The sequence below is a fragment of the Fusarium coffeatum genome (genome assembly GCF_003316985.1).
Source record: "Fusarium coffeatum strain FIESC_28 chromosome Unknown BRIP53273_contig_86, whole genome shotgun sequence".
Classification (NCBI taxonomy): Eukaryota; Fungi; Ascomycota; class Sordariomycetes; order Hypocreales; family Nectriaceae; genus Fusarium; species Fusarium coffeatum.
Window position 1 is genome coordinate 49985 of NW_022157881.1, and position 24842 is coordinate 74826.

The window sequence follows — 24842 nt, forward strand, 5'->3', positions numbered from 1 at the left end:
GGATATGTTACTTGGTTGATACCCTGATGGAACCGACAATCTACCACTACTAAGCCAGCCTACCTGTCTAATAATACTCAACAAGACAATTTGATGACGGAACACACTAGAATTTCGTACTGGGTTACTTCGTGATGTAACTATTTCTGTAGTATGTCGTAGTTCTTCTGTTCCTGTAAATCCGACGGATCATGGAGTTTAGAGGCTTAGCGGCCGAGCGCTGACCAAATCCAGCACTTCGATTGAGTCACTGTGAGGCGCCGGTTCTTTCCACAATATTCCACCGCCAGCCACGTGATATCGGAATTTGGTAAGCTCCACTGGCCGACCCAACGTCATGCTTCTTTTGGCCGGGAACTTATATCCTCTGCGTCCGCCCGTCCCCGCTTCACCATTTTCCTTTGTAAAACGCCTGCATTATCGATCGACAACTGCACGAACGACGATGTCATTCACCCTCACCGTCCGCCAGGGCCCTGCGCGTCTTGCGCAGAGGCTTCCTGAGCTCTCAAAGACTGCTTTCCGCAACAACCGAAGCTTCCACGTCCAGGCTAAGCCTTCAGCCAACTTCTTCTCTTCGCGCATCACTCCCGCCACCCGCAATGCCTTTCAGCGAACAGGTCGTCGTTCTTACAACCAGCAAGCTCCCGTCGTAACAACGCCTCAGTCTGCCAGCCGACGACTTTTGGTTGGAGGTGCCATCTTTGGTGGTACCCTTGTCGCCATCAATGCTGTCTTCAACCGGGAGACTCGTGAGGATGGCGGCATGCCCATCTACGAGCGCGAATACTTGAACAACACTTTCTTGCACACTGGTCTCGGAATTGGTATCATTGGATTGACGGCTCGACAAATGGTTCAGACTGGCTTCGTTTACCGAATTATGGTTACCAACCCTTGGGTTGTTGGTATTGGTGGTCTCGCTCTCAGCTTCGCTACCATGATTGGAACTCGATCTATCAGCCCTGACAAGTAAGTATTCCGAAACCAGAATCAATGACGAAATTGAAGCAATTTTACTAACAACTTTTTAGCTACGTCCCCAAGTACGCTCTCTGGACCGCTTTCAACGCCACCCAGGCTGCTTTCGTCGCCCCTCTCCTCGCCTTCTGCCCTCCCGCTCTTCTCGGCCGTGCCGGTCTCTACACCATTGCCATGATGGGTGGTCTCGCTGTTGTCGGTGCCACTGCTAAGCAGGAGAAGTACCTCTACATTGGTGGTCCTCTCCTGGCTGGTGCCGCCATTGTCGCTGCCTCTGGTCTCGCTCCTCTCGTTATCCCCGCCACCGCTGTCCGAACTCTCGCCTTCACCGAGAGCCTCTGGTTGTACGGTGGTCTCGCTGTCTTCGGTGGTTTCACTCTGTACGACGTTCAGAAGGTCCTTCACCACGCCCGTCTCGCTCAGGCTGGTGTCATCCGCCGTGACCCCGTCAACGAGTCTATCTCTCTTGAGCTCGACTTCCTCAACATCTTCATCCGCATGGTGCAGATTCTCATGATGCAGCAGAACCGCCGCAAGTAAGCGAGATTGTTTGCCTTTCCCATAAACTAGCTCTAGAAAGCAACTTGTATTATTTTATCAAGCAAAAAGGATTATTTGTTTGTTGTTAGAGGTTAATGAACTCCTCTCTTCTGGTTTTGATCGAATTGGCTTGTGGGCTTTGAAGAAGTTCCATATAATTAGGAAACCCCAATACAAAAAAACTGATCAAATTTTCTATGTTGAATAAAAGTGAAGATTCTCGCATACAAGTTAATTCTAGCATTCATATGTCATTTTACATATGTTTTCCACTCCCATTGATATCATTGTGACCTCCCATCCTTTCACCTATCCTCCACCAATCTTCCTAACTCATCGCGACTTACTCCAGAGGAGGGAATGGTCTCAAGAAGTGGCTAGGGCACTCATAGCCAGCGGGGTTGTTGTGTAGGTAAAGCTGGTGGTATTCCTCAGCAGTCCACCACTTTCCAGCAGGCGCAATCTCAGTCACGATGCCGCCCTTCCACCACTGCTTGTTGGCCTTTTCCGTAACCTCGCGCGCAATCTTCTCCTGCTCAGGGTTATGGAAGTAAATCGCAGAGCGGTACTGAGGGCCGGTATCGGGACCCTGCTGGTTCAGCGTCGTGGGGTCGTGCGTCTTGTAGAAGAACTCGAGGAGCTGTGCGTACGTAACCTTTGTCGGGTCAAAGATGATTTGCGCGGCTTCAGCATCTGTGTCGCTGTTAGTAACTCTAACATACTCTGGGAGTTTAGAACGTACGGCCAGTCTTGCCGCCGCAAACGGCGCGGTAGCTAGGGTTCTCGAGATCACCACCGATGTAGCCAACCTTTGCGTCGATAAGACCCTTGTCGGCAAAGTGTCTGCGGTAGAGGTGCTCAGTACCCCAGAAGCAGCCCGCAGCGACGGTGCAGCGCTGGGCGCCCTCGGGAATGACTGAAGCGGCGGATTGATCGGGAGCGATGGAGAGACGAGTAGATTGCGTGAAGGGGCGGGCGAGACGCGCCAGGAAGGGAGGAAGGTTGAAAGCCATTTTTGCGCGGGGTAGTAATTTTGTGTAGTTTCAGTCGCAAGATGAATGAAGCTATCTTGACAGTGGACCTTCGATTGTATTTGAACTTTTTTTGCGGTCAATGAATGACAAATCGTCTCTCCAGAGAATGGGGACGTTAGTGGACGGGGAAAGGGTGGAAGGTTGTGGCGGGGGTGAATTCTGGACTGGACTGGACGTCACCGAAGCCGCAGATGACGATTGGATTAGGAGAGCTATATTTCCTCTTTTGGGAAGGTGGCGTGGCGTTTCGGGTGTCTTTAAGGGTCTTTTGCCCCGCGGTTTTATTAACAAGCGGCATAAGTCAATTATGGCTGTGTTTTGTTAGATCAAATACGCATCTAGGCTGCGCAGGTACATGATGACATTGGATGAATGGAATCAATACGCTTGGGGCTGTGTTGATTATTCAACCATTTAATCAAATATATCCTGGCTAGTGAAAGTAAGGAAGGAGAATTGACCAAGTAAGCGGGTTATCTATTTTCTCTTGAACATGTTCTATCAACTCCAATACGCCATTGAGAAACGCATTATACGCGTATACCTAGTACATACCTACATACCAGTACGGTATCTTCAACATGGCCCGATCCAAAAACCAAAGTCAATTGACATTACTCGCTTCCATCCATATGTATGCCTGCTGCATCACCTCACCGCATTTGCATCGGCTGCAAAAAATCCTCCGAGATGGACAACAAGGATCGCGGCAGTTACATCGTAGCTTCACCAGAGTCATAACCCCAGCAAGTTCGATAAATGTAGATCAATAGCACTGGAATATAAAAGGACGGCCAACATGGTAACGTAGCAAAGAATAGAATTTGCGACTTCATTGAATCTCCCGGAGAAAGTCCCGGAAAGTGGCCGTCACTCATACAATGCGGACCTTATTCCCCCACCGATTCGGCCGACCTCGGTCGACGCCGAGCATGTCTCACTTCCGTACAGCAGTCACTGGGTTACTTATATTGACTGCCTTCCCAACCTGGAGTATTGCTCATCCTTCTCTATCTCCCCGCGACAACAACACAATGGCACCTCCAGAACTCGCACAGCTTATTCCTCCCGATTCATGGGATTCACATATGCATATTGTTGACGTTGAGAACTATGAACTCGATCCCTCAGCAACATACCGTCCAACCTCTCACTCCCTTGAACAAGCTCTCGACTTTGAAGCCAGTGTTGGTCTTCAGAACATTGTTCTTGTTCAGCCGTCTATTTATGGTTTAAACAACTCTTGCTTACTTGACGGCCTGCGTGATCTTGGCTCTGAGCGTGGAAGGGGTGTTGTTGCGATTGACCCTGAAGCTTATGACGCTGATGAGCTCCGCAAGTGGCATGAGTTGGGCGTACGTGGAGTGAGACTCAACCTGCAGTCCGTTGGCGCAGAGCTGAATGCCACCGAATTGGAGAAGCAATTGACACAGTATGCCGATGCTGTGAGACCATTGGGATGGGTCGTTCAAGTTTACGTTCCCATGAAGATGATTGAGTTTCTCGAGCCCATCATCCCAAAACTCAACGTCAAGTTCTGCATCGACCATTTGGGACAACCGCCTCTGAAAGAAAACCAGGGTGTTGACATGTATGAATTGCCAGGCTTCCCATCTTTAGCTCGTCTGCTCAAAGATGGTCTTACCTATGTCAAGTTATCGGCCCCTTATCGCATAGCTGCTCAAGCTGATTATAGCGACTTGGATCCTCTTGCCAAGGAGGTCGTTCGTATCGCTGGCAAGAGTCATGTTGTTTTTGCGACCGATTGGCCTCATACTCGGTTCGAAGGTCTCGATATTAAGCCTTGGATGGAGAAGGTAGTCAGTTGGTGTGGTGACGAACAGCTCAAGGAAAGGTTATTCAGAGGAAACGCAGAAGATTTGTGGGATGTTAAGCGGTTGCCAAGGGCATGATTTTTATTATTTGGCTTGATATATGTCAAGAACAGATGTGTATGTTAACTTGGCTTAGGTATTAGAATTCATTCCAGAATGGTATGTTAATTCCAAATGCTTTTATCCAATAATTAAATGCAATTCAAACCCCTTCAAGTAATGCTACTGAAGGCCTGTCCCAGTAGATACAGTCCATAAATAGATTAATCGTGCTACAGTCATCTGTTCTCATACCATCAAAGTGAGATGGAAGTTCCAGCATATGGCACGAATTCGACGACATTGCGATTTGTATCGAACACTCAGTATCCTGGAACCCGATCATGGTCATAGTACGCCTCCTGAACCACGGGGGATTCAAGACATAGATTTCTTGACCTACGCCATTCATACAACGGGACAGTAGCAGAGTCCTTTGTAACTGCCCACGGGGGCTCAGATGGCCGCAATGCGTTGCCTCTCCATGTGTATCTTAAAGGGACAGCGGGCCGGTTGATACGTTAGAGCAATGCAAGCGTTTGGCGCTCGAGGAAATAGTGAGCTCAATCTGAGTAAGTTGGGGCATTCCAGGCCAAACGATCTCAGCCCATACCAGCATCACAGAACACCGACCGATAGGATTTCGATATGCCAGCCACGAAATCCCATTTACTAGCCGAAGTTCTGAGGATTGTTGCCCGATTCATAGATTGCGCCTACCCTCACACTCAGTGGCTCAAATGTTGACAATGCTTCAAAGACTCCACGGTCGACTGCCATAGCATCCGGGTTCATGTTGTCGGCCCAGGGTGTCTGGAACAGCTGTTCGGGCTCATAAGGCGACTGTTGCGCAGGGATGTCAAAAGTGGGCGGATAAATAGTTTCGGTAATCGGTATATCGGTAGGCATCGAAATATCCGGCATCTGCTGCGGTACAGGTTGAGGCTGTTGTTGCGGAGTATTGAGGCCTGCTGTAAGACCAAGGTTGGTCATTTCTCTTGTGATCAGATCCAGAGCACTCGAAATCACTACAAAGACGTCAGAGTTATAACAGCTATAGTATTGGAGTACTTACCTGGATTAACAGTCTTAGCTTGTTGCAAAGCACGCACGCAGAAGTTCAATTTGCGAACTGCTTGCTGATCTTCAGGAGTGGCCTGCACTTGAAGAAGAAAGATAGTTGCAGCGATATAAACACTGTAAGAGAGTGACAGGACACAGTGGCTGATGGTGAAAGTTCTACAGAAGAGGTCGAAGATGGCAATGATAGCTGTCGCGGATGTAACACATTCCACAAGATGATTCTGCATAGGATGCGGGCCATCTTCCTCTGGGTATACTTGCCAAGAAAGCATAGGTCTGAACAGGAGGATTCTGAAAGTATGATACAGGGCGCTACACATGGTTAGCGAATGGATAGAATGGAAAGAAAGGGTGCTTACTTCATAGTAACGATATGCGATGGTGGTGCTAAATCCGGCATAGCATTGAGCTCGATCTTCAGGTACGGCGGGAGTTGTTCCCACCACAGCTTCATGGCAGGGTCTTGAGTTTGCAAACACTCTTGCATCTCCGCTTCTGTGTTCTCCAATAACGGGTCATACATATGAATGAGAATCTCGTTGAATATAACGGATAGCCTGCATGCGCTCATGAAACAAGAAGTAGAGTGAGCCGTCGCCGGAGGGTATTTCCAGTCTGAACCATGAGGGGAATCGAAGGGAACCCAAAGTTCGTTCTCGGCAGAGTCATCCACTAATCATCGTTAGCAAGGGTCTCAATGTAAATAAATGCAGACCTACTGATTATTTGCGGCGGTGATACAAGAGTGTGTTGCAGGGAAGGAGAACGACCAAGATACAAGCTAATGATCTTGTCCCAGAAATAACAACTCCAGTACAGTCGATGTCTAATCTCAACCTCTTCGTCGGTCAAATGGACAGACCCAGGATATCTTTGTCCATCCACGCATATTCCAAGATGGTCGATTAGCCGGAAAGCTATGCCACTGTAAATCCAGGCTTGTGTGGTATTTCCGTGGCCACACTCGCCCGCACTGAGAAGTAGTAACGTCTGGACTGTTGGGATGGTGCAAACACCTTTACTCAGCTCCTCGAAAAGCATGCTTCTAGCATGTTTAGCGAAGACCGCGCCGCCGTCGTAAGATTGATCCAACAATTGTTTCGTGGAGGGGTCACTTTTTCCCCAGCGGATAGAATGCGAAAGCATAGCATTAAGAAGTGTATGAGAGTAATAAGGTCCCATCGATTGCATATCGCCTGTCAATGTTAGAAGGCGCCAGAGTTCAGGGTGAAAGACATACGAGTGAAAGCCGGCCTATATATAAAATTGAATAGAGGTTGAATCCAACACCAATGCACATTTAGGAGATACTGAAAGGGTTCCTGTGCGGTGTAAGTTGAGAATACCAGATAGTCGAGGTCAGTGAGCTTACTGGGATATCGGACAGATTCTCCATAGCACGCTGGTGCCATGCGTTGTTGACTAGGCGTTCCCTTCTATGAGCATCCGAGTCAATAGAAGATATTGAATCCGGCTTATGCTTGTGAGGATCGCTGGGAAGGTTGAACAGACTAGTCGGTCCATGATAAGTAATTCCACCCTTGTCATCAATCTTGAGACCCATGAAGCTCCTCGTCATAGCATGTTCATCCGCATGGCGATTCAAGTCATGGCCGTTCCAGACGCCCGGACTTGAATGATTTGAAGCTGCGACAGAGGGAGGGGATTTGATGGCAGCAAGTTGATCCTCGAGTTCTTTGATGCGTTCCTCAAGTCGCTGAGTGTAAGACAGAGTCGGGTTTCTATGACACGTGAGCAATTGCTCAGAAAGTACAGAGGAGCACACGACCAAAGGGCCGAAGGGTTAGTCCCACAGTTTGTAAATACAGTCATCGCTCCTAGCAGCACAGCGATTGCAAATAGGTTGCTCGCCGCCGCACTTGACCTGGAAGAGTGTCAGTGTTGGTAGAGAAAGTGTTTGTATGTGTATTGACCTTGCGCCTACGACATGGCTCACATGAGAAGGCGCTCTTCTTTGTGGCTTTGACGGACGACATGTTGTTCCACAGCGTCTCGTGAGTTTTCCGCTCCCAGAGTAAATAAATGATCGATTAGTCGGTTAAGAGTCGTGAAAGGCAGCGGAGCCCCGCGTTAAACATTGAAACCCCACCTAAAAAGGTAGACTTGTACCGGATCTGTCCGATGATGAAGTTGAAGATGACCGAGGGATAACGAGAGACACCTTTTTAGGGGTAGAAAATGAAGCAAGACTCAATTTACAGGCTGAGCAAAGTAGAATAAATCTCCGTCTTGTGACTATCCAGTTGGAAGACAGAGTCAGAGCCCAGTCCGGTTCAGGCCCAGGCCAGGTCCAGTACACGGAACCGACGTTGCGTTAGGCCGGCGCAAAGCAACGGATATCCCTAGCGGGGTGCGTTCTGCTGTATAAGAGATTGTATTGACGTATAAATGGCAACGCCAATTGACGATTAATAGTATCTGAAATGAAGAAGCCAAGATTGATATTAGTCCAGAGGCCTCAAGACCAAGACCAAGACCAACTACAGGTAAAGATGATCACGTGGGTCATGTGCTCTTTGAGATGGAAAATACAGCACAGCCATTTACAGGAGGCTACAGAGTACCTCCCTGTAATTCCAGGCTTGACACTGACACCCATGTTCCTTCCCTCTACGATGTACCCTTATGACGATTGATTGCAATCATCAATTTGGCTTGGCTACAACATTCTTATTTTATTTCTTCATTCTCCATCCAAATAATTCAAAAACACCCAAGTACCGAAGTCCCTTCTTCTTTAACTGACCAACCCTTCAAGCGAGGCAATGCCGGAATCGGGGCTCCGCTCCGCACGGCTAAACCGTCCTGGTACCGAGGTGAGAAGAGCCGCCAGCGGCATCTGATAAGGCTCAACTTGTATCGCGGTATAAGTGATAAGTACTTGGCTTACCAACTCTATGACCGCTTCTAAGAACAACCATAGGTATATCATTCAAATGATCTTTCTGATTCAAGAATCTTTGACTCAGAGTACAATTATTAACCTCGGGCGAGCGGAGCCGTTCATATCCACTTTCGCGGCGGTTCAGGATCATCAATGCCCGGCGCAGTGGATGTCATAGAATCGTGAGCAACACTTTGCGGTAACATACTCCTATATCAAGGAGGATTCAATCCGGCCCAAGATGGCTTCTAGTTGAATCTGTTTACGTCTAATCGTTCCGGGATATGCAGTACTTATCTCGTTCAGGTATCTTGTCGCCGTTGCATGTCTCCTCTTCCTCGCACAACGTCCATGTCAGCTCATCTTCACCAATCATCGTATATGACGTCCATTTCACTTACATCGGACAAGTTCGTGCATGCATGCATGCGGTATGTCAAACGCTTATATCCTGTATCTTGGTTTCTGCGTTCTACAGCATGAGAGCCAAGGACTCGAGACATGGATGGTCTTTGACTTGATGATGCGACGACTTGGAAGTTCAAGTCGTGTTTCATGTTGGATGGTTCGCGATAATGAGTCTGCAACTATCCGTCTATTCGGTGGTATTATGTTCATATCATCTTTCCTCACTGGAATACGAATTATATCTTACAGACCTCTTCGCCACTTCCTACCGTTTTAGATGATCTTCGACAGGGATCATCCATGAAGTGAAATGAATTGCGGGGTCAACGCTGATCCTTCAGCGTTTCAATTATCCTCAAGCGTGTCGACGTGTTCTTACATATTGTACTTTTATCTTCTTACTATCACCAATCATTTATCATCATGTCGTCAAAGGCAGCTTCAATCTTGGCGACTACGGTTTACACAATATGGTGCATTCAATGGGGCTTCATGACAGCAACCTATTGCATCTGGGAAGAACTCAGCATCCCGAACCCTTTCTACGCCGTCTTGACCACGGTTTTGGCTCTGCCTATACCCCTATCATTCTGGCTTTTTCTCCTTTATACCACAGCCTCTCGCTTTCCTAGTATGGACCGTCATACCAGAAAATTCAACAAGTTCTTCTATGAGACTCGCGACTGGGCTATGATTCTTCCCATCTTCAGCATTCTTTGGTTTATATGTACTTTGTGGTGGGGTCTCTTGTTTGTCATGGACCAGTTTAGCCACGGCACTTTGAGCAAGTGTATTGAGTTCCTCTACCTTCTTCTCAACGTTGTTGGAACAGCCCTTGTTGTTGTAGGCATGATAGTCTATACTGCACTGCCTATTTGGGTTGTTGTTACTGGGTTCGGGGCGTTCAGACGGGTGTGGAACTTGAAGAGCCCCGGGGAGGAGGAAGCGACGAGATTGACGGCCAAAGACGGCGATGAGGAATGGAACGACTTCCAGGACGATCGTGGTAACTAAGTTGGTATTACTTCCAGCAAAACTAATCGCCTTGATTGAAACTGTAGGTACTCCAGAACCTTATGCATAAAAGACTTCATTCAATCATATACCCGTTCCTCCTCGTATTTTCCAATACCCCCTTCCATGTCCCTATCTTATCCAACCAATTCTTGTCCTGAAACCCCGTTAAAACGTTGTCGTGTCACAGACACTGATGCAATGTAGTATTCAATGGTTCAACACACCGATCCAGCCTTGTGCTGAAAGTCCGCTGTACTATCATGAGAACGTAACGACGCTTCGCATCCTTACACTGCTCCTTCCCGTCTTACAGATACAGCTTGCGCGGAGCATGTGGCCTGATCAGTCCCGATCCTGAGGAAAGGTCTAGACTGGGGCCATCTGGCCATCAATGACGCTGTCATTTCGCTGAGGAACACCGTGATCCTTGGGTTCGATGGTGTCAGTGTGAGAGTGCGACACGGGCTCCTTTCCGTGGTGGAAGAAGTGATGGCGGTCGGCTCTCTCGAGATCATCGTCGTCCTGTCCTGGGTTGGCGGTCTGGTACTCGAGCACCTTAAAGATCTTGTAGCAGCCGAAAGCCAGGAGGGCGCCCATGAAGGGACCGATATAGTAGATCCAGTCGTAGCCGTGGAAGCCAGCGACGACGGAAGGACCGAAGGATCGAGCAGGGTTGATAGAAGTGCCCGTCCAGTTGGTCGCACAGATGTGGGCAATGAAGACTGAGATACCGATGCCGATAGGGGCAAGATGAGTGCTGCGGTGCTTCTCGACGGCGAGGAAATAGACGGTCAGGACAAGCTGTGCTGTGAGGAACATCTCGATGAAGACACCTTGAGCGACGCTTGTCCCGTTGCCGAGAGCATTGGTGACGAGAAGCGGACCGGGGATGAGTGCGTCTGTAATGCCTGCAGCGGCCATGGCAGCGACAAGCTGTGTAGGGATGATAGCGGCGGCATGAAGAGGTGGCACAGCACCGACGAGGACCAAACCAAGAGTCACCTGCAGAAGGAGGAAGAATGAGCATGTGAGTTGAAGCAGGCACGGGTGTTACTTACAGCCGGGTTAAACATGCCACCGCTGACACGATAGAAGATCCAAACATTGACGGCGAGAGCGGTACCGAAAGAGGCAGCAATGTACATCAAACTGAAAGGCAACAATGGGGCGTTAGGGTCGGAGTAGCTGTTGGTGACGAGGGCAGTCTGGGCACCGATGAAAGAGAGCAGCAAGAACATGAACGTTCCAGCGAATTCTCCTAGGATGATGACGAGGGCGTTTCTGACACGATCTCCCATGGGACTGCCTACACGGCGGTCTGTGGCAGCTTGCTCAGTTGGCAAGCCTGTCATGCCCGTGTCGACCCGGGAAGTGAATTGAACCATCTTGGCTGGTTTTGATTGATATCTCGAATGATGAGAAGGGATGAGAAGAGACGAAGGATACAAGAGTGTCAATGGATACCAGAGGATGATGAGGTATGCTGAAGATTGATGCTGTTGGGTCTAACGAAAGAGAGTTTCTTGATGGCGTCTTCGGGGATTTTATATCAAGAAGAGAAAAAAAGGGAACCATAAATCCTAGGGTCGCTAACCGGTCGATGGCGTCCATTCCCTCCATCTCCATCGAAGCACACCTTTGAATCGAACGGCCGACCTGAGTGGCGTCCGTACCTTAGTCCCTGAGAGTAGCATCAGCTCTCCTTGGGAGGTGTGCCAGAATCAAGAATACACGGGAGTGAATCTGAGTCTGACAAGAAACGGGTTAGAGGAGGAATGAGTACCTAAACGGAGGGTCTAACCCTCCAGATCTCATCAACCCCGAGATTGATACTCAGACTCCCGACCCAGTGTAACTCGCAAGTTGCGCGGCGAGTACAGTGCCCCTCATATGATGCACGACTGCACATCACAGACAAGGAACTGGGTTCGATGGACAAGAGTCCTTTTGTCATGTCTGTATGCCCAACATGAGTTGTTCAGAGTACAACGATAGGAACCTCAGGAAGCTTCCATGGTGATCGTCAAGACAGAGCTTTGTGTACCAGTCTCGATCAACAATACGGAAATGTGACTGGTATTCTTTCTTCCGTTGACGTTTGTTAGGGCTCGTAGTAGGCAACATTGGCTTTCTTAGCTCCCCGAGAAGAATGCGACTATTGCCATGCACCCTTTCTCAGCTGGTCATGATGAAGATTGAGGCAAGACATACAGACTACAACCGTTTGCGGTAAAGCGTCAACCGTTTCTCTCATGACGTGTGGAGAAGATATTTTTGTTCGTGTAAGTGCAGTAGGCTCGGCCATCGGGTCGAGACCGCGCGATCACAGCTCAGAAGAATGCAGAGTAATATCGCTGAGACTGGGGGAACGTTAGCTCTGTCTCGGGCGACTGCAGATAGGAAGAGTAACCACGAGGGGTGAGCAAGGTTTCATGTGATATCAAGCCTTTCCTGGGTCTCAGCTCACGCCCGTCGATCATGTCAACCGCCAGTAAGTATCCAAAGGAGAAATCCGAATAGGAATAATTGGGTACATTGTCTGGGGTAACCCTGGTTTGCTCACTATCTGTCAACGGGAAGTACCTTTTAGACTCAACGGGTGTACATGGTCTAACCGCGAAGACGGTAATCCAACGTCTTTCCAAGATATTTCCCCCTTGATTTATTCAACTGCTGCTCAAGCTTCAACGGTCTCATCTTGGGAGAGATTTTAGCATGAACCTACGTAGGTGTCATAGACGCCATCACGTATTGTTCTTTACGCGAAGCTGAGGCCATGACGTTGAAGGCTTTCTTGAATCGTACAGTAGTGAGCTGTGAATAAGCTTTCGAGCCAAGTAGCTTAGCCGACGTCACGGTTAAAGATGATAGAATCTCAGTTCTATTGGTGGGCCGGCTTGCTTCCGGTACCCAACGTTAGTTACCTTTTTACTCTCACTTACACCGGAACAAAGTGTCCTGGAAAGTGTCTCTGGTGAATCATTCTTCTGAATGAAGAGAAACTGCCGAGATCAAAAAGAAGAAAGAAATTCGGATTTCCAGATTGGAAATTTGATGCTGCATGTTGCAATTGCTAGGAACCCTTGTGAATGGCTGTGTGAAGGAGCAACCGTGGCGCAAGTACGTACAGACAATAGCGAACGAATGGCTGAGGATGGGAGAGTGAGAGATCGTGATGATACGCTTGAAAGACAACGAAAGACAAGGGGGTAGTAATATCAAATCCATGGCCCGTCCTTACAGCACCCAAGCTTCTTAGTTCTCAGGGAGCGGGGAAGCGGGAACAGGGACAGGCTATTGTGATGCAGATCCGTGACATAGCCAGAAAGTTAAGCACATCAGACCATACTGTACATACAGTAAACAATCTCGTTCTTCTCACTCAGCTTCTTCCCGCAAGCCATGGCCCGGTCTAGCTCCGCCGTTACGGTAGGCGGCCCGCTGCACTAGTAGTTGACACTTTGACAACCCTTGTATAAACATGCAACTTCAAGGATCTCATATCACTAGATCCACGATAGTCGAGCGCTCTGTCCGAGAACACACTATTAATGCCCTGTAAACGCTGGGTGGCCTCGTAACTGAGACTCGTACTAAGCGACTTGAATACCATGTGAGCGAAAAAAGGCTTGTTTAGTTTCTGTCTCACTCTTCGCTAAGACGAATATGGCTCTTCGAGGTTATAAATCCGATTTTCGACTTTCCCATGTCTCAGAAGGAGGACTAAAAGGGACGCGCCGCCGCTCCCGACACCAGCTGAAGATCCATGCCGAGTATGCGGTTCTGCTTTAGAGACAACTGTGGAAATTCGCGATGACTTCTTAGGTATGGTCGAGAACCCTGCAGAGACGGATAGGGCTTAGAGGAGTAATTGTGGTCTGCTGAGTTCAAACATGGCGCTTATTCGTGGACATTTGCAGAATATACTTTGCTGTTGAAACTATTGGACTCGGTTCGAGTATGTGACTTCAGACATGATTCGTTGACATACGAGTCGCCAACGAGCGTATTTCTGAAGAGCCTGAAACTGTGGAGGGAACTACGGCGTGAGAAAGATCTATGCATACCTACAAAACAACACATATACAAGGGGGCGAGTCGAGACGCGTATCCTATCGTAAAAAGGAAAGAGAAGCGACAGAGCGACTCGGAAATACCATTAAAGATATGATCGACAACCGTTGTTTGATCTACATCTGCAGTCGTGGATCCCAAGGCTTCATTTCGGAGCAATATGAACCACAAAGACGTCTTGGAAAATCCGGGGCGCGGGTAGGCCCGTCGTTCTACGGTAGCATGCAGATCCTCTTTGAACGTGTCGTGCATATTACAAAGGATCTGGTGGTTACATAGCCTATCACGGACAACTTTCAAGGTCATGGATAGATGCGATCCTGCCCAGTCGCTGTTGCAGATTATATATATTTGCTTTTTTACTCTATCTCTGCCGTTTGGATGAAACATGATTCTGCAAGTCAGCCGTCCTTCTAGAAACCTCGTCCCTGTCTCCTCTTTGTCGATCATACTCAAGTGAACGAATTCTGCAGAGGCTCGTTGGCAGCCCATCGACCGATGTTCTCAACCTGCTGCTCGTACCACGACTTGAGAGTATCCTCCTCCACGTAGCCCATGTGAGGCGTGAGCAGGACCTGACTCGATCCGTCGCGTCCCCAGTTCTTGCTGCGCCACTCGCTGTCCTTTGGCAGAGGCTCGAGATCATAGACGTCGAGAGCTGCGCCCCTGATGCGGCCTGCTTTGAGATGATCGAGAAGATCCTTCTCCACCACCAGAGGTCCGCGAGACGTATTGACGAGGAGGGCTGATGGTTTCATCTTTGCCAAGTCTTGGGCGTTGACGATGCCGCGTGATCGGTCTGAGAGAACGAGGTGTACGGATACAACGTCGGCTTGGCTGAAAAGTTCCTCTCGGGATATTACTTTGAAAGTCTTTTCGCCATCCGCGTCTTCGACAGGAAGACCAGCTTCCCTTGCCTTTTCATCTGCCGCCTCTTGAGTGAGGTTGGTGCTCCAGGCAATGATCCTCATGCCGAATGCAACGTGCAGAATCCTCGCAACGGCGGCTCCCAACCTTCCGAGGCCGAGGACACCCATTGTCTTGCCGGAGAGGTCTGTAGCAAGACCTGTTTGCCACAGACCTTCTTTCATGGCGGCATCATCCCTGGCGATACCGCGAGCGAGAGACATGATGAGAGTGATGCAGTGCTGCACGGTACTGCTGACGCCAGCTGTCTTCTTGCCGGTCTTGGGCTTTTCGCCTGTGCCGGCAACGGGGATGCCTCTTGCTGTGAGGGAGTCTAGGTCCAGGGCTCTGTTTCTGAAGGCTGTTGTGAGTAGGAGCTTGAGAGAGGGAAGTCTCTCGATCAATTCTGCGGGGAAGGGTGTGCGCTCTCGCATGGTACCTAAGAAGCTGGTCAGTATCTTGCTCTGATGCAGTCGTGAAAATCATGTCTCATACATATTATCTCAAATGGCTGCAACTTCTCTACCAATGCATCTCTGCCTGATTGTGTGTTGTCTGGGTGGTTGTAAGGCAGCGCTGTATCCTTGAGAGACACTACTTCATACTTGGATGAGTCGAGTTTTGCGAAGTAGGGGTCTGCGACTCCCTGATAGTCGTCCAAGACTGCCACTTTAGTTGGGGCCATTTTGTAAGTTCTCAATTGTCGTGATAGTGATGAGATGTAAGTTGGCGTTGGTGCTAATGATGATGTCTGAAGTAAATACTGTACAGTCCCGGGTCGTCTAAGTCCGATGGAGACACTGTGCGAGGTTCTGCTCTTGAGACAAGATGTGATCCTTGAAAGTTGAATCATGCCCTTCAGGTACTGATAGGACTTGTATATTCTTCTGAGTTTCGATAGGTGAGAGTATCGGCAGAGGTCTTTGGAGACGATTACGAATGTCGTGAGCGGATAAGGTCTAAGCCGGCATGCCGATCCCGGATAGCACCCTCGGCAATAATATTACCTCAAAATACAGGTGGTTTACATCAACTAACACGCTGATTATATCACCAAATACAAGAAGCGTATTAATAAAATTAAAAATCAAGTACAGTATTACAAATCGCCCAATTACATCTTGCTGGGCATTCTCATAGCACCATCCAATCTCATAACCACACCATTCAACATGACATTCTCAATACCCTGTCTCGCCAACTGCGCAAACTCCTTGGGCTGACCAGCTCTCTTGGGAAACTCCATCGCGCCCTCGAGACTCTTTCTGACCTTTTCAGACATGACGCTGGTCATTCGACTCTCGAACAAACTGGGCGCAATTGTCACAACTCGAATTCCAAAGCGCGCGAGATCTCGTGCCATGGGTAAAGTCATGGCCGTCACGGCGCCTTTACTGGCGGAGTATGAAACTTGACCTTTTTGACCGTCGAATGCTGCTGATGATGCGACCATGATCACAACGCCTCTCTCGCCGTCTGGTCCATGGGGTTCCACCTTGGCCAGATGTTCCAGAGTCTGGCGGACCAGGTCGATTGTGCCTCGGAGGTTGACGTTGAGAACAAAGTCAAAGTCATCCAGACTAAAGGCAGAGCCATCTCGGTCGAGGATCTATATGATGTTAGTCTCACTATAAGGCATTTGCTATTCTTCAGATCTTACCGTAGCAGGTGTAGAAACACCAGCAGCAGCTATCACACCTCCCAAAGGCTTGCCTGTCTCCTTTGCCCACTTAGCAGCATCCTGCACTGCCTTGGAAACGCTCTCAGTCTCCAGAACATTGCATTCAAAAAACTTGGTCGAGGTGGATAGCTTTTTAACCAATTCCTGACCGGCTTCCTCGTTCATGTCCAGAATAGCCACATTACCGCCGTTGGCGCATATATCTTCCACACAAGCCTGGCCAAGACCTGATGCACTAAACGTGTTAGTGAGTACAGTGGGTAAACCGTAAGGGACACCGATGTTTGCTTACCCGCCTGAGATGAGAAATGTTCGACCCTCGACCTTCATTTTCAATTGTTGATGTTATTGAGAATAGGAGAATGAAGTGTAGAGAATATGTTCTGTGTAATTGATCGTCTCGGCACACGTGGGGAATCCGGGGGTGGCTGAACCGAACATGCCTCGGCATCATCATCATGCACTCCAGGGCTGCATCCACTGAACTGATGCAAGTAAACCTAGCCTACAGATGGATACAGAGCTGTTAAACGACTCTAGAATGACAGCGCACCAAGAGCCAAGAGAGTGGTTTAGCATGCACGCACGTATCATCAGTTCTGCATGTGTTTCAGGCGCTTATATGTAACCTTTGTCTTGGGATTTTGTTGTAGTATTTATCGTTGTCTCATGGAACGTCATTTCAAGAATGTGATTATCTTATGACACACCTTACAGAACTCACATGTCAAAGACATACTCATGAAAGAATTCTCAATAACGTACTATTTACTTCATTTGATTTTAATATTTTTTAAAGTCAAAGATATGGTGCTACCGCCATTTGAGATCGGCGATGTCAAAGACTCCATTCTCGACTTAGACCAAGTGACTATTGACCAATTTAGTTGTGAATACCAAGTTATTGAACAACTGAGTTACACACTTGCCCATTTCAGCTGTTGATCACAAATATCCAAGTCTTTGTTGTTGTCTGTGGTCGTACATCATTTAGTTAGGATGTCTTATTGAGTAGTTCTACAAGCATCGGGCAAGCAGAGAGTAAAAGACCCTGAGATCCACGTATTTCACTAATCGACGCAAGCTCTAAGGATCGAAGCTACAGTAGATTTTAGCTCTGATACCCAACAACTGGAGCCGATCCACTCAAGTTTAAATGTAAGATAGCCAAGCTTTGGCGGTGTTATCGGGCTGCTATTTTCATCGTCACGTTATCATCACATAATGACGCTATCTCTCGTTGCAGCTGCAGAAGCTCAAGGGCTTGGGCTATTTACAGGGCGACCCACCCTTCCGTTCGCTCTCACCGAGCAGGGCATGTACGTTACAGTACATGTACAGTCAACACAGAACAACCCTTGATCGCATTGTCTTTTTTCCTTGCCAGTTTCAAACTTGACGATTACACGCACAATCGATTAATTCTCTCCGATATCCCCTGCACCTCAACTCGCCTAATAATCGCTTTCCTCTCCTACATATCCTACCGCGATAAGATCGACAAAGAGCCAAGACATGCGACATCGTTCGACCCTTTGAAACTTATCCGCAATTAACTTCCAAACCCTCATCATTCGCCCGCGATGAATAGACCGCGTCGACACTCTGGCGCGAGCGAGGAGAGCTCCGGTACAGCTCGCGAGCAGGTAGGCGACAGGAACACAGCTCTTATCAGAGCAGAGCGACTGACTGTTGGCGATAAAGGAGCTAGGGAGCATGTATGATTACCTCGCGAAGATTATATTGCTTGGGCCAAGCGGGACGGGAAAGTACGTCATCCTCCAAGACAATCGATGGACCGCCGATACGATGTTTAGCGATCACCGGCGCCTGCATAACCGAGTCTTTGGCTGACCGTTGCGCGCATTTATAGGTCATGCCTATTACATCGCTTTGTCAAGAATGAATGGCGAGTCTTGTCTTCGCAAACCATCGGCGTTGAGTTTGCCACCAAAATCATTAAAGTTGGCACCGGATCAAGGCGGAAACGGATAAAGCTTCAGGTACATCTTGCGATGGCGCAACAACAGAGACGATATTGACGAGATACAGCTTTGGGATACGGCTGGAACAGAACGGTTTCGATCAGTCTCTCGCTCCTATTATCGAGGCGCCGCGGGCGCTATTCTCGTCTACGACCTGACCTCTCACGCATCCTTCCGAAACCTACAACCTTTCCTCAACGACGCCCGAGCCCTTGCATCGCCGAACCTTAGTCTTATGCTCGTGGGCAATAAAGTGGACCTTACAGATACACTCGTCGATACAAGCCTTCCGCCCCCGACACCGAATAGCGTTCACTCGAATTCAACTCTAACATCTGGTATGCTCGGCGCCGGAGGTAGCTCTTACACAAGTACAGCCACAACTCGAGATCGAGGAACATCCATAAGTACAGGAAGTCAACTAAGGGCGACTGTGGCGCCAGAGGGCAGAGAAGTCACAAGAGCCGAGTCCAGTCGATGGGCCAGCACGGCAGGAATATCAGTAGTAACCGAGGCGAGCGCATTCAACGGCGAAGGCGTCGACGAGATCTTCGAAAGACTAGCAAGGATAATTCTCACAAAGATCGAGCTTGGCGAAATCGATCCCGATGACCCTGCAAGCGGAATTCAGTACGGCGACAGCGGTGGATGGAACACAGCTAGTGACGGCGGCAGTATTAAGAGTTCCATGACAGGTGCCACCGTGGACGACGTTCACAACGGACTCAGGCGAAGGCGGAAGAAGAACAGAACACAGAACTGGGGACTACGAGAGTGGGAAGAAGTGTTTACACTCAGCAGTCGACGAAGAGGAGGCGGCTGTTGTTGAACTAAGCTATCTGGTTATATGCTTAGGCTGGTAGTGTTTTTGGGAATATCGTTTCGTGAGACATTCGTTCAGGAGCGCGTCGGCGTTTGGCATAGATGTCAGGTTGCGCAAGGTTGATAGGAGTTCTTTGGTTGTGTAGGTTTGACCTGCTTGCGTTTAAGTCGGTATATAGTCATGACAATGATTTGCGAGTATGAGATGGACCGGATCTCTTCAAGCTACGTTAAATATCCCATGATTTTGATTCCGGTAGACTTCTCGTACCGAGACTCTGATAGCACCAAGACACGGCTTGGCACGTATACAGAAGTCAACAAAGATACATTGGCGCTGGAGATACATCTTCGAATACGAACCCTCGGATGCGATTCACATGCATATTTCGTACAAATCGCCGATGCTTATTGCATCTGCAAGCTGTACGTAAAAGCATCCAACGTCATTAACCCGGATTTACCACCAATTGAGGGGCCCATCGGATCAACGTCCCGTTGGAGCGGAAGTGGGTGTTCGTCTGCTGTGTACCGTGTTATTGACAAATCCACCACTGAGAGAGCGAACTATGACAATTCAATGCTTGTGTTACCAGGATCGTCAATTGATGGGGGTTTGGGGGTTTTCGTGCATCGCGGGGTCAATGGGTCGTTCTTGCACCTGCCTCGCCGGTTAAACTCATCGTTCCTTCCATGCCCAAGACACCATGGTAACATCATTCCTCCTTGTTCCTTATTCTAGACTAACATCTTTTATCAGAAGTTGAATCATCTTGAAAGCTCTCATAGCGCGCCGCGAATAGCTTCAAGCTCCAGGATGGCTCCCCGCACAGTCACGCCAGTCAATAAGAACTGGCAGTTCAAGCAGGAAAAGGAAGACGACGAGTGTTATCTACCCGTCGCTCAATTTCCTACCAACGTTCATCTCGATCTCTTGCATCACAAAAAGATTCCTGATCCGTACATTGGGAAGAATGAGTTGCAGGTTCAATGGATCGGAGAGACTGTCTGGGTCTACAAGACCACCTTTTCTAGCCCGAAAGTTGGTGATGACGAGAAGGCAGTATTGGCCTTTGATGGACTCGACACTTTTGCTACCGTTGAACTGAATGGTGAGAAGATTCTTGAGACGGAGAATATGTTTATTCCTGAGCGTGTGGATGTCACGAAGCATCTCAAGAAAGATGGCGAGAATGAACTTCGCATCACTTTTGATGCTGCTTATCTTAGAGGCTGGAAGTTGGCGGAAGAACACCCTGATCACAAGTACATCGTCTGGAATGGAGATGGCTCGAGACTGCCTGTTCGAAAGGCACAATACCACTGGGTAGGCTAGTCTTTACCTATGCACATATTTCACAGCTGACCATCTCTAGGGCTGGGACTGGGGTCCTGCTATGCTCACATGCGGTCCTTGGAGACCTGTAAATCTCGAAGTCTACGAGTCTCGTATCGTTGATCTCAACTCCGAATTTGAAGTGGAAGACTCTCTCAAAACAGCAAAGGTCACTGTTCACGCAGCAGTCGAAGGGAAAGCATCAAAAGTACGGTTCGATGTTTCTCTGGATGGAAAGGGGGTTGCGTCCGAAACCGCAAAGGTAAAGGACGAACATGCAACTACCACATTCCACATCCAAGATCCCGCTCTGTGGTATCCAATCAGATATGGAAAGCAGCCTTTGTATACGATAAAGGCAAGTCTTCTTGATGAAGACGACGAAATCGATTCGAGTTCCAAGAGAATCGGCCTCCGAAAACTCGAGCTCGTTGAACGAGAGCTTGATGGACAGCCTGGCACCAGCTTTTTCTTCAGAGTCAACAACATCCCAATTTTCTGCGGCGGCAGCAACTGGATCCCAGCAGACAACTTCATCCCTCGAATTTCCAAAGACAGGTATAGAGACTGGGTCAAGCTTGTCGCTGATGGGAATCAGTTCATGCTTCGAGTTTGGGGTGGTGGCATTTACGAAGAAGACGTTTTCTACGACGCTTGCGATGAATTCGGTATTCTTGTTTGGCAAGATTTCATGTTCGCCTGCGGAAACTACCCGGCCTATCCCGAATTCCTCAAGTCTATTGACAGAGAGGCTCGAGAGAACATCAAGCGACTGCGTCACCATCCCTCAATTATCCTTTGGGCTGGAAACAACGAAGACTACCAAGTCCGCGAGTCGGAGAATCTCACTTATGACTTTGATGACCATGACCCAGAAAGCTGGTTGAAGACTGACTTCCCAGCACGATACATCTACGAAAAGGTTCTTCCAGAAGCCTGCAAGGATCTGCATACTAATGCTATCTACCACATTGCCAGCCCGTGGGGTGGGAAGCTCACCAGCGATCCCACGATCGGAGATATTCACCAGTGGAATGTTTGGCATGGCTCCCAGCAGAGATACCAAGACTTCGATAAGCTTGTCGGCCGTTTTGTTTCTGAATTTGGTATGGAGGGTTTTCCCAGTATCAAGACCATTGATGCGTACCTTCCAAAGGGCAAAGACGACCCTGAGCGATTTGCAAGCTCGTCCACGGTTGACTTCCACAACAAGGCCGATGGACAGTTGCGTCGACTGGGTCTTTACATGGCAGAAAACTTCCGATTTACCATCGATCCTTTGGAGGACTATATCTACTACAGTCAGCTACTGCAAGCTGAAGCGTTGGCCTCGGCCTATCGACTTTGGAAGCGACAATGGCAGGGGCCCAAGAAGGAGTACTGCAGTGGCGTCCTAGTATGGCAGACCAACGACTGTTGGCCTGTCACCTCGTGGGCTATCTGTGATTACTACCTCCGACCCAAGCACTCATACTACACCATCAAGCGAGAGATGGCGCCCGTCACCATCGGAATGACGCGCCGAGAACACAAGCACCCCAAGAACAAGTACACCAGAGTCGACGTCGACACCAAGACTCAAGTCGAGATTTGGGGAAGCAACCTCAACTTGGAAGACGTGACTGTGGACTGTGTAGTCAAAGCTTGGAATGTCGAGACTGGAAAGGAAACCTACTCTCAAACAGTGCATTCGGACTTTGTTCTCCAAAGCAACCGCTCAACAGAGATCAAGACTTTGGATGTACCAGTTGAGAAGCCCAACGCTGACCTCGAAGCAAAGACTGTCGTCGCTGCCTACCTGTACCAAGATGGCAAGCAGATTGCGCGATATGTCAACTGGCCTGAACCACTGAAGTATCTGCACTTCCAGAAGCCAAAGAGCCTCAAAGTCGAGGTCAATGAATCTTCTAAGACTGTGGAGGTTAGTGCCGAGGTTCCTATCAAAGGTCTGGCTCTCGAATGCGAGGACGACGAGGTCAGGTTCGAGGATAATCTGGTTGACATTGTTCCTGGTGAGGTTGTCAAGTTTGGTGTTCATGGTGCAAAGAAGGACACTGCCATCAAGACGCAGTATCTGGGTATGCAGGTTCATTCTTAGATGGGAAGTGAAATCTATTAGCCGTAGTGTATGTTAGTAACAGATGAGCTTAAGTATCAAATCCGCTCTGGTGACACTGGAACTGCGCAACCCTCTGCTCGAAGTGGGATTCAACACCATGGCTATTTCCAAGTCTTTTAACGGTCTGCTTGTCCAGTCAAGATGGTTATGTAAACGCACGGGTACCCGTGCACGTATGAGTAGCCATGCCGAAAATTACTATGCACGGGTACCCGTGCAAATACTGCCCAGTGATATCTTCCAAAATTCAACACGATATCATAGCTCAAGAAGGACACTCCATCGAGACGCAGTACCCACGATGTATTTCAGTACGGGATAATAAATTTAAGTCTCAAATTCACTCTGGCGACACAGTAACCGCGCAAATCTTTGCTTGAGGTGAGATCCATACTTATGTAAACGCACGGGTACCCGTGTAGGTAGCAACTCCCAGCAATCTCTTTCAAGGCCCAGCACGACAATATAGCCCTTAACTCTCTGATATCACCTTGTGGATTCGCCAGAACATTCGAAGACGATATGGTATATGTGAGACAAGCGAAGCGTGGAGGTTTTTCGATTTCTGATAGTATAGTCGACCGATGTTGTTACATAAGGCTATGAAAGGGGGTCGTTGTAGAGGTCATCGTCAGCTTTAGGCTGATAAACATAAACTTGGCATGTCCCTATACACTCGAACCAAAAGCAATACGTGTAGAGCCTTCTCGAGGGAAAGGTACTTTTCGTGAACGGTGTGTGTGATACGTCTCTCGCTCGCTCATTCTCTGAAGATGGTTGAGTCTTGTCATCGGGAACAGGAGGCATGTCTTCGTGGAAGAGGGGTATCGAAAGGGTCAACGTAATCACGGGAGATAAGGGGTAGGTTCGTAACTGGGGGTTTTCGAAAGGTTGTCGAGAGATCAGCTCGAAGGATCTATGTCCAAGATGGATAAAGGACATGTGTAAGTGTTGTCTTAGACATCAAATAGAATGAGATAAACGCGCTCTCGTCTCAAACGAGGTCTGATTAAGGTTATATCTGACAAAGCCTACATGCTGAGACAGCGTAGGAGCCAACAACCGATATCTGAAGCTGACACTCACATCCTTTGCGATAGCGGGTGCCTGATCCCACGATCTGGAACCAATAGGGGGCAGTACCATATGCAGATAGGATGCCAATAGTGTCAGCCAACAGTCTTACGCTCGGCAGTCCAGATGGCTAGAGCTACGGCTAGGAGTTATAAATGCAGAGGCTTAGGAACTGGTTGTCGTCACAAACACCACGGATACTGCTGGTAGTGTTGGGATAACTTGCTTATGTCGTAAGTGAGGTTTTATGCTGTGCAACGAGGACGTATTGATTGATTACCTGGGGAGGATGCCTTGTGTGCAGTAAGATAGCCACTGGCGGCTTTAAGCATTCTTCTTGTCATAGCGTTAGCATGTCTCCTACATCCATTTTTGGCAGTAGTCGACGAGAAGTAGTAAAATACTCTCTAGCGGCAATACTAGGCCGCCTTTTGCAGAGGTAACATTGTTGATGACTTTCTGTCATTCTGTACCAGTTCTGAACAGCCCCTTACCCTTCTCACCCGAAGCAACTGGGTCAAATTATGATCATTGCCCTATCCTGCCCCTTGAATCTGATAGGGAAAGGAGGAGACCAAGATGAGAGTCACGACATATTGGAGAGACAGGTTGCTGACTTTTCCTGGGATTACCAATGATCCTCTTCAATGACGTGCTTTGACCGCGAGTCTCCTTCCAAGAAAGGTGACCGTCCAATTCAAGTTTGCAGAGCACTCGCTACAAGACAACCATCTGGTTCCATCTTGTGCAATAACACAAGATCCAATGGGATCTTTGCCGAGCGCTTGAACCGCTGATATGATGTTGAGTTAAACACTACTGGCGCCATCCTGATATCTCTCGAGAAAAGGAAGGTAACAGATGCTAGCCCTCGTCAACGGTGGGAGTGGAAGCAAAAGGTCAAGCCAAAAGAAGGTACTCTAGGAACAACATGCATAAACACTTGCCGGAAGATCATATCTTGAGGGTGTTAACTGAACACCCTTTTGCTGACGTCGAGAGC

The 24842-nt window shown here is 48.6% G+C and overlaps 10 protein-coding genes across 10 annotated transcripts; 5 read left to right on the forward strand and 5 right to left on the reverse strand.

The window, feature by feature from the left end:
- Positions 1–445: 445 nt before the first annotated feature.
- Positions 446–1521, forward strand: FIESC28_04174 (uncharacterized protein; the record flags this gene model as incomplete). Its single annotated transcript, XM_031158321.1, has 2 exons — positions 446–972; positions 1035–1521. 2 exons carry the CDS (start codon positions 446–448, stop codon positions 1519–1521), a joined length of 1014 nt encoding a protein of 337 aa, XP_031017626.1.
- A 343-nt stretch (positions 1522–1864) lies between these two features.
- On the reverse strand, positions 1865–2534 carry FIESC28_04175 (uncharacterized protein; the record flags this gene model as incomplete). Its single annotated transcript, XM_031158322.1, has 2 exons — positions 1865–2214; positions 2264–2534. 2 exons carry the CDS (start codon positions 2532–2534, stop codon positions 1865–1867), a joined length of 621 nt encoding a protein of 206 aa, XP_031017627.1.
- Positions 2535–3589: 1055 nt separating this feature from the next.
- Positions 3590–4468, forward strand: FIESC28_04176 (uncharacterized protein; the record flags this gene model as incomplete). Its single annotated transcript, XM_031158323.1, has 1 exon — positions 3590–4468. One exon carries the CDS (start codon positions 3590–3592, stop codon positions 4466–4468), a length of 879 nt encoding a protein of 292 aa, XP_031017628.1.
- A 633-nt stretch (positions 4469–5101) lies between these two features.
- FIESC28_04177 (uncharacterized protein) lies at positions 5102–7509 on the reverse strand (the record flags this gene model as incomplete). Its single annotated transcript, XM_031158324.1, has 9 exons — positions 5102–5457; positions 5505–5824; positions 5872–6184; positions 6232–6708; positions 6753–6766; positions 6824–6834; positions 6885–7254; positions 7327–7397; positions 7447–7509. 9 exons carry the CDS (start codon positions 7507–7509, stop codon positions 5102–5104), a joined length of 1995 nt encoding a protein of 664 aa, XP_031017629.1.
- A 1739-nt stretch (positions 7510–9248) lies between these two features.
- Positions 9249–9839, forward strand: FIESC28_04178 (uncharacterized protein; the record flags this gene model as incomplete). The annotated part of the gene is made up of 1 exon (XM_031158325.1): positions 9249–9839. One exon carries the CDS (start codon positions 9249–9251, stop codon positions 9837–9839), a length of 591 nt encoding a protein of 196 aa, XP_031017630.1.
- Positions 9840–10208: 369 nt separating this feature from the next.
- On the reverse strand, positions 10209–11227 carry FIESC28_04179 (uncharacterized protein; the record flags this gene model as incomplete). Its single annotated transcript, XM_031158326.1, has 2 exons — positions 10209–10844; positions 10901–11227. The coding sequence occupies 2 exons, from the start codon at positions 11225–11227 to the stop codon at positions 10209–10211; spliced, it is 963 nt and encodes a 320-aa protein (XP_031017631.1).
- A 3141-nt stretch (positions 11228–14368) lies between these two features.
- FIESC28_04180 (uncharacterized protein) lies at positions 14369–15507 on the reverse strand (the record flags this gene model as incomplete). Its single annotated transcript, XM_031158327.1, has 2 exons — positions 14369–15261; positions 15318–15507. The coding sequence occupies 2 exons, from the start codon at positions 15505–15507 to the stop codon at positions 14369–14371; spliced, it is 1083 nt and encodes a 360-aa protein (XP_031017632.1).
- Positions 15508–15936: 429 nt separating this feature from the next.
- On the reverse strand, positions 15937–16833 carry FIESC28_04181 (uncharacterized protein; the record flags this gene model as incomplete). The annotated part of the gene is made up of 3 exons (XM_031158328.1): positions 15937–16431; positions 16483–16738; positions 16796–16833. 3 exons carry the CDS (start codon positions 16831–16833, stop codon positions 15937–15939), a joined length of 789 nt encoding a protein of 262 aa, XP_031017633.1.
- A 1253-nt stretch (positions 16834–18086) lies between these two features.
- On the forward strand, positions 18087–19317 carry FIESC28_04182 (uncharacterized protein; the record flags this gene model as incomplete). Its single annotated transcript, XM_031158329.1, has 2 exons — positions 18087–18221; positions 18556–19317. The coding sequence occupies 2 exons, from the start codon at positions 18087–18089 to the stop codon at positions 19315–19317; spliced, it is 897 nt and encodes a 298-aa protein (XP_031017634.1).
- An 810-nt stretch (positions 19318–20127) lies between these two features.
- FIESC28_04183 (uncharacterized protein) lies at positions 20128–22744 on the forward strand (the record flags this gene model as incomplete). Its single annotated transcript, XM_031158330.1, has 2 exons — positions 20128–20637; positions 20687–22744. 2 exons carry the CDS (start codon positions 20128–20130, stop codon positions 22742–22744), a joined length of 2568 nt encoding a protein of 855 aa, XP_031017635.1.
- Between the last annotated feature and the right edge of the window lie 2098 nt (positions 22745–24842).